The 12,635-nt window shown below is 44.1% G+C and overlaps 1 protein-coding gene and 1 pseudogene across 1 annotated transcript; both read left to right on the plus strand.

The window, feature by feature from the left end:
• The first annotated feature begins 8,763 nt into the window (after positions 1–8,763).
• Positions 8,764–8,981, plus strand: LOC120268567 (annotated as a pseudogene).
• Positions 8,982–12,255: 3,274 nt separating this feature from the next.
• Positions 12,256–12,635, plus strand: LOC120268229 (NADH-ubiquinone oxidoreductase chain 1-like; the record flags this gene model as incomplete). The annotated part of the gene is given in 4 exon segments (XM_039275668.1): positions 12,256–12,277; positions 12,280–12,336; positions 12,339–12,571; positions 12,573–12,635. Coding segments are annotated over 4 exon segments (375 nt in total), but the record flags the coding sequence as incomplete, so codon positions are not given.

A 12,635-nucleotide genomic window follows, 5' to 3' on the forward strand; every position in this document is an offset into this window, starting at 1 on the left:
GTCGCGAAGGATTCAATCAAACCACAGGTTCCCCTATGGCTACCTTGTTACGACTTCACCCAGTCGAAGACACCACCGTGGTATGAGCCAATAAGACCACCAAAAAGCCTTTGTGGCACTAGTGGTACATGTAAGTCATGGATGATCATTAGTCGATCCTTCGGGCAAAAACCAATTGCCGAGGGTGTGACTGGACGGTGTGTACAGGGCCCGGGTACATACTCACCAGCGACATGCTGATCCGTGATTACTAGCGATTCCAACTTCATGTTCCCGAGTTGCAGAGAACAATCCGAACTGAGGCAATCTTTCCAGATGACTTTGGTTCACACGTGAAAGTGCTTCGAAAGGCGCCGGCTCCCGTGAACTTCTTCGTCGAAAAGCACGCCTACGTCTCGGGCACTCAACTAGTAGCGCTGGTACATCACTCGGCTCACTCCGGTTGCCATTTCTCCTTTGGCGCGTATCTCAGCAACACAAAACAAGGGTTTCACTCATTATAGGACTTGACCAAACATCTCACGATACGAGCTAACAACAGCCATGCAGCACCTGTATGAAAGTCAGTACCATCCTGTTAAGGACAGGTTTTGTTGTTCATATGTCAAGGGCTGGTAAGGTTTTGCGCGTTGTATCGAACTAAACCACATGCTCCACCGCTTGTGCAGGCCCCCGTCAATTCCTTTGAGTTTCGATCTTGCGACGGTACTCCCCAGGCGTGGTGTTTCACGTGTTAGCTGGGACCTTGATCCACGTAGACCAAGGGCGAACACTCATCATTTACATCATCGACTACCAGGGTATCTAATCCTGTTCGCTCGACATGCTTTTGCACCCCAGCGTCGGTAGGGACCTAGAGAGCTGCCTTTTCTTTTGCCATTCCTTCGTAGATCTACGGATTTTACCCCTACACACGAAATTCCACTCTCCTCTGTCTTACTTAAATGAATTGGTTTTGAGAGCATTCCACCAGTTTTTTGTGACTTTCACTTTCAACCTGATTCACCGCCTACGTGCCCCTTTACGCCCAGTCAGTCCGAAGAACACTTGCCTCCCTCCCCGTCTTACTGCTGCTGCTGGTACGGAGTTAGCCGGGGCTTCTTTCTGGAGTCCTGTCATGATCGCGCACTCGACAAAAGAGCTTTACAAGCGGAATTTCCCTTCTTCACTCACGCGATATTACTGGATTGGGCTTTCGCCCATTGTCCAAGATTCCCCACTACTGTCCCCTGTGGAAGTTCTGACCGTGTCTTAGTCCCAATGTGGCTGATCATCGAAAAAGACCAGCTAAGCATCATTGGCTTGGTCAGCCTTTACCTGACCAACTACCTAATACTACGCAGGCTCATCAAACAGCGCTTTGGAGCTTGATTCAGGATTTGTCCAGAACTGTTCGGCAGATTCCCACACATTACGCACCCGTTCGCCACTTTGTTCTCAACTATTCTGATCCAGCAAACTGAGGCTGAAAATCTTCGCTTACGTGCGTGCCCTTACGTTTTGAACCAGGGCGAGACTACTTTAGCGTTGAGCCTCTTTTCCTTCTGCCCAGCTCCCCGAAAATCACGTTCGACTTACATGTGTTAAGCATATAGCTAGCGTTCCTTCTGAAGCAGGATCAAACTCAGATTTGGACTATGATTGAGCCCTGTAGTGGCAGAACCTGGTGAACCGGGCGTACTACTAAAGATTGATTCTCTGTCCTAACCACTCTCTTGTATATATATTATTATTAAATAAACCCAATTTCCTCCCTTGAGACAGGACCGGTAATACTTCTCTTTTTTGTCTGATCCAGATTTTCCTTCCGTAGAGCGATCTGACAAAACATCTGGAAATATAGATCCAAGATCATATACAAATAGACCCCAATGATGTGATGACGTGAGGCTCTTTTCACTGCAAACCAAGTCAATCTGTCCGTAAGCCCATTCCTTTGGCCAAAAATAGGGAATCTTCTCTATGAGGCGTTCATCTTTGCCCCTTATGGGCTTAAGCACGACGGCTACTAAATCAGACTCGAATTTCAACCTCTTTCACTGGGGCTTTAGGTTATCAAGGCCCTTTCCTTTACACTATTGGAGAGAGCCTCTGAGGAATCTCATATTCCAGCTTTCATTTGCTTCTTCCTTTTTAATCATCTTAGTCAAGCCAGAAGGCAAGGCTCAGGCCTTTCTTTTTGACAATGCTCGACTCGTAGGTACCGTGACATCCATGTTGACGAAATAACGTCTTTTTGTCCATTCACCTAAATGGTATCTCCAAGGTGCTCGAAAGAGGAAGATTTTTCCAAACAGCGGTAAAAAGGTAACGACCTGCTTTTCCTTCATCTCGGCCCTCGAAAGCATCCCTTTTTAAGTTAAGGGGGAGACTAGCAGTGAGTACGTACGAGCCACTACTAGAAGGATAGCATGCTTAAAAGACCCTGTCCATAAACCAAGACCAAAAAAAGACCATATCCAACTGCCTCCTTCCCTTTCTTCACGGAGCAGCTTAAGTCAGAAGTACTTCGACCTCTAAGTCCAGCGAGAAAGTCATATTTGTATAAGCGAGCTTCTGGCCCTACCTTACTCTACCTTGGGAGTCTTTCTCGTAGTCGCGTAAAGCTCTCAAATCTTTTCACAAGGAAGCGAAGAGGATTACTTTTCTCATTTTACCTAAAGTTGCCCCTACCTCTCAGTGGCTCCTTGGAGTCCTATTGGGGATTGACAAGATCTCCTTGCTTATATCCCGCAAGTACACGGGCTTGTCGAAGTAATAATCCCGGGTGAGCGGGGTCCAATCCACAGGGAGTAGGGAGTGAAAATACTTAATTTGATTCTTAGCTATGTGGAAGATCAATTGTGATAGGTGTGAAATTGATTCAATTCTTAACTATAAAATCAACAAGTGAAAGAGCAAAAGTAAGAAGAGGGTAAGGCAATCGATAAAGATGGGGTACTCGAATAATGCTTCACCTAGGATAATCGCTTCAAGTGCAAGAACTCTCTATTATGCTTCCTAATCAATGCAATGGTAAGTCATGGAAATCCTTACATACACAGTCCCAAATCTAAGGTCAACTATGCCTAACTCTATACATGTCCCGGAGGAGAAATCGAACAATCTCAACACCTCGCACTCGCATAGAGTTGCAATGAACTCTAGGGATTCCAAGTGATAAATCTCTTCCTAAATATAGACCTAACCCTTTGGTCCAGGCGGAAAGTCCCTAGCCATAATTAAGCCATAGATACTAAGATCACCTCAATGCTTCACTCCGTTGCACGCGCAACTAAGCCCCAGTGGAAGTTCATCCCTTAGACCATTCACTCTATTATGGCCGTAAAGAACTCAAGGAATGGAGGTAAAATTTATCACGTCGGAGGGAAAGGGGATGCTCCTGTACCTCTCGACTCACCCTCTCAACCCTCTCCAACCTAGCTTTGTCTAACGCTCGTGGTGTGTCACTAACTCACAAGGTTACCAACAAGAACTCTCAACCCTAGTGTCACTCTAGGGGAAATGTTCATACAATCAAGCATTCAAGGTTGGAACTCACAATAAACATCAATTTATTGAAAGCATAATAAAGAAGTTCAATGAAACGAATACATCCTAGGGTTCACAATCATCCAAGTACCCACTAGGGGTTTAGCTCTCCATGGAGCTTAATACAATCAAAGAAATCGAATGTAAAAGCAATGAATCCATAAAGAAACCCCCTAGATGGTCTTGTCGATTGTCTTGTGGAGAGTCCTCTACTCGTCATCCAATGATTCCTTTGTCCGGTATAGGATACGCCTCGATCGAAGCTCCCCTACTAACCTTCTTCCTAATGGAATCACGATGTCGGAGCCGTAGAACTTCTCCAAAACCTTGGCCAATACCCCTCGAAACCCTAGTCGAAGTCCTCTCACAAGTTGGGGAAAAGATGGAGAAAAGAATTCCAAAATCATGGCTGAAATCGGCTTTAAATAGGGCTGGAATCGGGCGACTTCAAGGGCGTGTATGATGTCACACGCCCCTGTGGAATTTCCACACGGGCGTGGATAATTTCCACACGCCCGTGTGGATTCTCTATTTCACTGATTTCTCGGCCGGGTTGGTATAGTACTTGCTACAGTGTTTGCTACAATAACCTGCTACAGTACTATGCCGGAAATACTCCCGAATTCCATACTTTCATTGGGGTAACGCAAACGGGTACACGTTTACATCGTGAATTACTTACCTCTTCAATGATGTGCACGTTGGTGGATCTCTTGTTCTTATATGCATAAATCAGAATGTTCGAGTGTGACTGCCTTTGTGCCCCTCCAAATGAATGTGCTCACTCGAATACGAGGAGGTTGGCACACACTCTAGCATCTCACACCTGACCTATGTTTTCGCGTTTGAACCTTAGCAAGATCTCTTCCAAAATAGGTGCATTATGATCCACATTGGCCTATCTCCTTCATACTCGGCATCACAACCCTACCTGCATAAAAGTAACATAAAAACACACATATTAATGTAAAAACCTGAGAAAAGTAATGCTCAACATAAGGAATGAATGCTTCGCATTCATATCGCACAAGAACTTATCAGGTATCCTGCAGTCTTTCTTTAACCGACTGTGCGGGTTGCTTCTCATACTTATCCCTTCCTCTTACTAATAAATAAAGCGAGAACACTAGCCAGTGAGTCACCACCTCGGAACGAAGGAAGAAGGCATGAGAGAAGGAAAGAGGAATTTCACCCTCTTGGTCAAGCTACCGAGCTACTATAAAAAGAACTCACAGAGGTCACCAGGAGCGACTGGATCGAATTGTATAATCGGATCTTATGGCGGTGATTCCCTTTTTCCTTCTTTCTTACATCAGGTATGGACAAATAGGAATCGAAGAAAGGGCCTTTTGCTTCAATCAACCGATGCTAAGCCAACTTCTTTCTATTTTTTTGATGAAAAGGTCGACCAGTCTAGAAATGATGAAAGTTCCCCCGATGTGACGATCGCTAACGCATCCAGGGCCCCACCACCGTAGATAAACTCTCTTTTTCTTGCTAATATAATAGTTCGCTATTGCATTAAATCTAGCTATCAAAAGAATGATTAGCGAATAAACGACTTGATCTAAAATCTCACCAAAAAATGTTCCTGATTGAAAAAAAAAGAAGTAGAGTTCGTCTTATCCTAGAGCCAAGGGGCAATCCCGAGCCTGAGCCCCAATGCCGTAGTTAGAAATCTTGGATCTCCGGGTTGGCACTAAAGGAGGAATCAATACTAAACTATCTCTATTGCGGGTACACCAATCTTAAGAGTTTTATCCGTAATCACTTGCTTTCGTCACTTTTGCAGCTCTTCCAATTCCAACTGTTAGCGCCTACACCTGCTCTTCCATATATATGCCTATTCTCCGTAATCGTCAGATCCGTACTGATGACCCATGTTCTAAATAGAACGACGGACCCAGTTGAGCTTTTTTCTCATTTCCACCCGGCCCGGCGACACCAAAAGCTATGAAACCCACAAAAAAGAATTTCTTCACTTTTTTCTATATCTTCTTCATGAAGAGTGGATGAAAGCGTCATTCCCTTGATTGAGGGGAGTATTGAACAACCTGTACAAGAGAGAGTAAAGAAGCTCATCTGCTAGAGTAGAGTGGATCCTATCCCCTATTTACCAGCGAAAAAATAGGAGAGTCATCCGTCTAATGAGAAAGTGGGGACGCCGAGATATTCTATGACCAAAGGTAGAGTCACGAGCTAGTTCCATTCAAATAATCAGAACCGTGTATTCTGACACGTTGTTGGAACATGACTCCGACAAAGTAAGTGAAGGAATACGGAATCATATCATGTTGCCTTCGGGAATAATAAAGACTTTTCCGAGCCCTAATGTTGGACTTCCTTTCCAATTTGTTCTTGAGGTGCAATGAAAATACATCTCCCAGGCTTTTGATGTGGGTCTTGATGTGACTTCAGTGCAGTAGACTGCTTCGTCAGGCAATTCTTCTTGCATAACAATTTGAAGTGCTCCCATAGAAGATGTGCTCCCAATAAATCTGCCAGTGCGTGTCCTTTCACGGCCTTTTGTGGTATGAATATTATGTCATACTGTTCGAGCCTTATCATCTATCGAGCATTCAGTGAACCTACTTTGGTCACAAGAATCTTTAAAGTGTTGACTCCTGACACCAGGTAATTGGTGGGTAAGACCAATGAAATTAGGTAATGTCGTATCTTATTTGCTGCGAACATGAGAGCAAGGCATTCCTTTTTCACTTGTTATACCGGTGTTCAGCAGCAGTAAGTGAAGGTAGTCGGTAGACCATAGATGATCGAAGCCCAAAAACAAAGACGGCCACAGGCCGATGACGCTTTCGAGCCGTACTTTCTTTCTTCTCGAGGAACTAGAACAGTAGCAGGAGAATCGACATCCTTCCCTGCTGGCCCTACCTTCCCCATAGGACCAAGGGTACTTTGCTTGTTTGTATGGATTCACTTTCTCCTTGTCTAGTATTGAAGGAGGATGAGTGGTATAGTGATCCTAGAAGTGTGTGCCCCTATGGCTCAATCATGGTTTAGCCGGCCCAATTGTGCATACTCTCCTTCCATGTCAACCGGAAGCAAAGGTATCTTGATTCTATCTTGTCATCACATGAAGCACAAACTCCTCCTAATCTGCTTCTGATCCCTTTATCTTCTGTGTCTCTACTTGTTGACAGATTGGAAGACCAAGACCCTCCTTCCCGGAAGACCAAGAACTCAAGTGAGATTGAGCTTGTTTGGAAAGCGATATCCATCTGAATGAGATTGATCACATTATGGGATAGAAAACGAAGACAAATAAAACTGAGGTAGCCTAGGGTGACAAGGATAGATAGGGTGAATGCTCAGAGCAAGGTCAACCAAAAGTGTGAAAGGGGGCATCCCAGAGATAGGCCTTAGAGAAGGAAGCCCTTTGTCAAGCGATTGGAGTGACCATAGAAGCATCACGGTTCAAAGCTAGGAATCTCTGTGTCAAGCCCTTGCCCTTGATCTATGTCTTTATATCAGTGCAAGAACATGTTCACATTCCACACGCTACATCAGTCCACAGCTCTTAGACAAGTTTTATTGACGATTCCTTCCAATTAACAAAGTTTCACGCATTGTTAGAGAAAGGGGATTCTCATTCAATAGACACAGTCGAAGCTGACTGAGTCAATGACAAGAGAGAGTAGATCAGGCTTCCGGCTATGGGTATGGCGAAACCCATTATCATCCATCCTTACATACATCAGAATAAAAAAAGCATTTGTTTGAGATCTATATGAGAATGAAAGCCAGTCAGCGGTTAAGTCAGCAAGACCAGTCACATAAGCCCCTTTAGAGATAGGGGCGGTCAGAGGCACTGTAGACCTTAATCGGCACACACACCAGGCATAATCAACTGATCCCAAAACTTCAATCGAGAGAGAAAGCGAGTCCGCGGGACGAGGAAGATAAGCCAAGGGAATAGCCGAAACTTCCATCGCAATAATTTCATTACCTCATGTTAAACAACCGAATTTCCTAGCTCCACTAATAGGTAGTATTAACAAGAACCGAAGTCAGGAAATCAATTAAAAATTAGTCTGTTGTAGTAACTGGTGTAGGAGCATACACATAAAAAAGAGCCATTTCTTTCATTCGGGTAAAAGACCAAGCCAATCGAATCAAATAAGTCAATAACTCACTCAATAAGAATAAGAGGATCTTCTTATTGAGGTTGAGTGAGGGAAACTGACAAATGACGAGAGCTAAATGAAGGACTCATTCCCATAGCGGGAGCATACACGAGGAGCTAATCACGAGAAGCGAGCAGGTTGTCTTGATATTATCATTTTTGTATAGATATGGTTCATTTGGCAAAGTCACTAAATCTTCAACTACACAAAACAAGAAGAGTGTCTCGAGAAGGCTTTCATTTGGTATATCCTTGTCTCGTCCTTTTTTTCAACACATTGATAGGTTGCGAGCTTCGGATCCAGTAGGGATAGAGAAGGAGTTCCCACCTCTCATCCTTTTTCAAGGCACCCCTCACGTATAGAGATTCCCCACTCTTTTCCCACTTTGCCTCTTCCAATAAAGTTGGCTCCTACACTCTTTGAGTACGCTTTGGAGGTATGAGGTCTTGGAAAGGGTTCCCTTCTCCCTATTGGGGCGAGCTTCAGCTATTGCTTTCCTATCCCTCGACCGGCCTCGATTGGACCGCTCTCGTCTCATCGGGCCCCGGCTACCCCGAACTTACCTCTTCAAAGCCCTATCCTTGGCTACTGCTTGCTTGCTCACTGCCCTTCATCGCTGTTAGCTTTCTAGCTCATCGGACTACTTGCTTCAGGGTGAAAGCTTGATTGGCTATGCCACTGTTTTTTGCTATCGGCAGGGAAGGACTACATGCGCATTTCGTGCAGTGGCTTGGAAGCAAGCTACCTTGACCATCTTCCGAAGTGTAAAATAATATACTAATCAATCAAAGGCTTTTGTTGCGGACTACTCTACATTCAGCCATGCTATAGTGACTTCCAAAGCGCTATGGACGGGACGAAATCTGGCAGCTGATTGCTGCGCTTGTTATTCGCAGCCAGCAATTGGCTAAATTCTTCCATAACATAATGGGGCCAGGTTGCGCGCGAGCCGAGTGACATAGGTGCACAAGAGTACTTTTTGGCGGCATCCTTCCGCATTGGTGGCGAGTGGTGTGCCACAATCCCATTCATCATTTTTGATCTACATAAGCCAAAGCCCATAGCACTGGCTATATTTCTGGCATAAATGCGAGGAGGATGTATAGCTGATATAGGATCTTGTGAAATAGGATTTGATTCTGCAAGCGGTTTGGTATGAACGAAGAAATTTTGAACAAAAGGATCGGAACTCGCTGATAGGAAAGAAGGGGAAAAAAAGCAATGGCAAGAGCTCCGTCAATCTGCTGTTCATCGATAGACGCAGCTTTCTCTTTTTCATCTCGTGTCAGATGCAACAAAAGATAAGTCCTTTTTTTCCTTCTCAGGACTGCGGGAGCGCCAGCCTCGAAGAGCAAAGCTCATTTTCCTTCCGAGGTAAAGCGGCACATAAAAAAAGGGGCTGGCCTGTCAAAAGTCCGGGTTCCTTCACGAACGAAGTTCGAGAATCTACAAGGGTTTGTAGAATGAAGGGAGTGTACAACTGGGGAACAACCCCACTTTTTTGTTAGAAAGAGAGAGAGAATTGAGTTCTTCACTAAGTTTGAGAGAAAGGAAAAAAGAGTTAGCCCAAGCATTATATTTGGTTATTTACTAAAATCCCCTTTTTGGGGAGAAGGTTGAATTGTTAGTGTGGACGATTTAGAAGATCTAATTGGAGGGCATGTATGGTTAGGTTCCATTTGTATACTTGGCGGAATTTGGCATATCTTAACCAAACCCTTTGCATGGGGTCGCCGTGCATTTGTATGGTATGGAGAGGCTTACTTGTCTTATAGTTTAGGTGCTTTATCTGTCTTTGGTTTCATCGCTTGTTGTTTCATCTGGTTAAATAATACCGCTGAGTTTGACGAGCCCACCACGCCAGAAGCTTCTCAAGCTCAAGCATTGACTTTTCTAGTTAGAGACCAACGTCTTGGGGCTAACGTGGGATCTGCTCAAGGACCTACTGGTTTAGGTAAATATCTCATACCTTCCCCGACTGGAGACGTTCTTTTTTGCATCAGAACAATGCACTTTTTAAAAATATAATGGTCGGAAAAAATGAAAAAAAGTTGAAATTCACGAAAATTGATGCAAAAAAGACAAAACAGGATTGGATTTCTGGAATAAAGGTTAGATACCTACTTGTATTTTTTTTTTGAAATGGGATGGTCTTCAAACTCCCGTGATGCAGTCTAGACTGAGGGCTCTGCCCTTTCTGACTGGACTGACTCGGGGAAGGCTCAATTTGACCTCCTCCGGAGCATGCTTCACAGCCACTCATTCGTCCTGACCAAAGAGTAGAATCTATCTCTCGGCGATTCCTTTCTCCGCTAATCACCCCTTCCCAACCAGTCCCCCTGATCGATCGTCGGTTGATCAGTGATAGGGGTTGAGATGGTTCGAAGTTGTCGGAATGAATGGTTTGTTTGCTTTATGGAACAAAGCTTGATTAGAGAGTCATCGGTTAGCCCCCTATTTTCAGCACAGGCAGCGGAAATGCAAAAGAGAAGAACAAAGATTCCCGACCCTAATGACTCAACCACAAATCTGTTGAATGAATGGGGATTTCTTACTCTTAGCCACTAGTTAGAAGGAAATTCTTTGACTGAGCATAAGCTCAGTCAAGTGAGGTGGGTGGAGATTCCATTCGAAGTAACATAACAGGATTCGTTAATGCACCATCTTCAAAAAAAAGCGGGATCCAGAGTTTTCGAGAAAAGGTCCCATCCATCAATATCATGATTGGGTCGACCAAGCCAGATGATAAGTGCTTGAGTAGACATATTTTTATTTATGTTTTACATGCATTGAGCATCATTTTTACTGTGGTTTATGTCTCATATTGTGTATTTGGTGTTCTTTTATGCATATAGGTTGTGAATGCCTTGAAGAGTAAAAAGGAAGCAAAGATAGGCTATAAAGACACAATGTTGGGAGTTGTTGTTCAATTCAAGGACCAAGACACGAGAGCAGTTCATAAACGTGGAGATGTGTGCCAACTTCCAAGAAAATTCAGGTCAATTCACTATTTGGAAGGGCACAAAGGCAGCCACATCTTCATATTCCTTCTCTTTGTGAAGATTGCAAGACCTCTCAAAGATACGTCGATGAAGAAAAGTTTTATAGCCTACCACATGGACGTGTGCCCGGACATGTGGCCTTAAGAGAAGAGTGTTCGGATCGCGTTTTTGTGAAAAAAGTGCTGTAGAAATTTCACTCGTGGCGGTGCATGTAGCAAAATTACTGCTTACGCGGCGGCGTGGAAATTCTGCGACCCGCAGCGGCGTGGAAAAATCCACGCAGGCGCGTGAGGGCACGTGACAGACGCGATCTAAGGCCTATAAATAGCCGTTTTGCCCTATTCTTTCTCATCTTTTTGTGCGACTCTTGAGGGGTGAGACGGCTAGGGGTTTGGAGAGGAGGTCTTTGCGGCTTTGGAGGCGCTTTGTCACCAACTTTGATCGATTCCTCCTCCGTCATAGCATAAAGGAAGCCACCGGTGAACCTAGCTTCGGAGTGGGTCCTTCAAGACGTCGAAGCTCTCCATCAAGGCCATCGGTTCATATATAAGGGGTTTATTTCTATGGTTTTAATGTACTTTCATTCATTGATGGTGTGTTTTGTATTTTGCTCCATGGAGGGCTAAAACCCTAAAGGGTATTTGGGCTTGTGAACCCTAGGATTCTCATCTTTTTGTGGATTTGCTTTAGTGTTTCTATTTAATCCGAGTTTGATTAAGTTTTAATCTTGTATTCTCATTGCTTGCTTGTTTAATTAATCCTTGTGGTTGATTGGATTTGCATGATTTGTTGCCTTGGTGGGAGAGAGATCTCCATTAGGGTTAGAACCTCAAGATTAAAGAGGGTTGAGAGGGTAAATCATGAGATAGTGAAGTATCCCCTTTCCCCTCCGATTGGTGTATTCTATCTCTATTCCCTAAGCTCTATGCAACCATATTTGGTGGGAGGCGTGAGATTGCTCGATTTCTCCATCGAGACCTTGTAGGGGGTTAGGATCCTTCGCCAGGAATTAGGGTCGGATCAATCTTTAGGAATTGGATACACAATTTGGAATCCCTAGAGTGTTTTGCGGTCATATGTGGTGTGAGGTGTTGAGATTGAGTGATTTCTCCACCGGGACCTCGTAGGGGACTAGTATCGGTGATCTAGAGATAGACCCGATTATGTTTGGATTTCCACGACTTAACTTACTCATCATAGAAACATTTTGCTTATCCGGTACCTAATACCTGAATCCTAGGGGGAGCAATGCCCGAATACCCCACTTTTACTGATTGAGATTCTTCTTCCATTTTACCCTTGCATATTCGTCTCCGGTATTCATCTCTTCGCACATTAGATCACCACACTATCCCATTATCATTAGGCTAGATAGCAGAGAAGAAGTTAGTACTAGTAGTCCTGTTCCCTGTGGATTCGACTACCCGACTCACCGGGTATTTATTACTTTGACACCCGTGCACTTGCGGTACACACACGCATATTCGGACGTGTCACCAGATCATAAGTGAAATATCATGATCAGATCAACCAGGTCAGGCCCGATCATGAGTGAATAGAAAATCTAAACGTACATTTTTGTTCCAGCAGAAATACTTGGTTTTTTCTACCACTTCTACTAGGGGTAGCCTTTTTAGTGCTAGCTGAACGTAAAGTAATGCTTTTGTGCAACGTCGAAAGGGTCCTGATGTAGTGGGATCGTTCGGATTGTTACAACCTCTAGCAGATGGTTCGAAATTGATTCTAAAAGAACCTATTTCACCAAGTAGTGCTAATTTATCCCTTTTTAGAATGGCTCCTGTGGCTACATTTATGTTAAGTCTGGTCGCTTGGGCCGTTGTACCATTTGATTATTGTATGGTATTGTCAGATCTGAATATAAGGCTACTTTATTTTGTTTGCCATATCTTCGCTAGGTGTTTATGGAATTATTATAGCGGGTTGGTTTAGTAATTAG

This window comes from Dioscorea cayenensis, chromosome 9, assembly GCF_009730915.1.
Source record: "Dioscorea cayenensis subsp. rotundata cultivar TDr96_F1 chromosome 9, TDr96_F1_v2_PseudoChromosome.rev07_lg8_w22 25.fasta, whole genome shotgun sequence".
Lineage (NCBI taxonomy): Eukaryota > Viridiplantae > Streptophyta > Magnoliopsida > Dioscoreales > Dioscoreaceae > Dioscorea > Dioscorea cayenensis.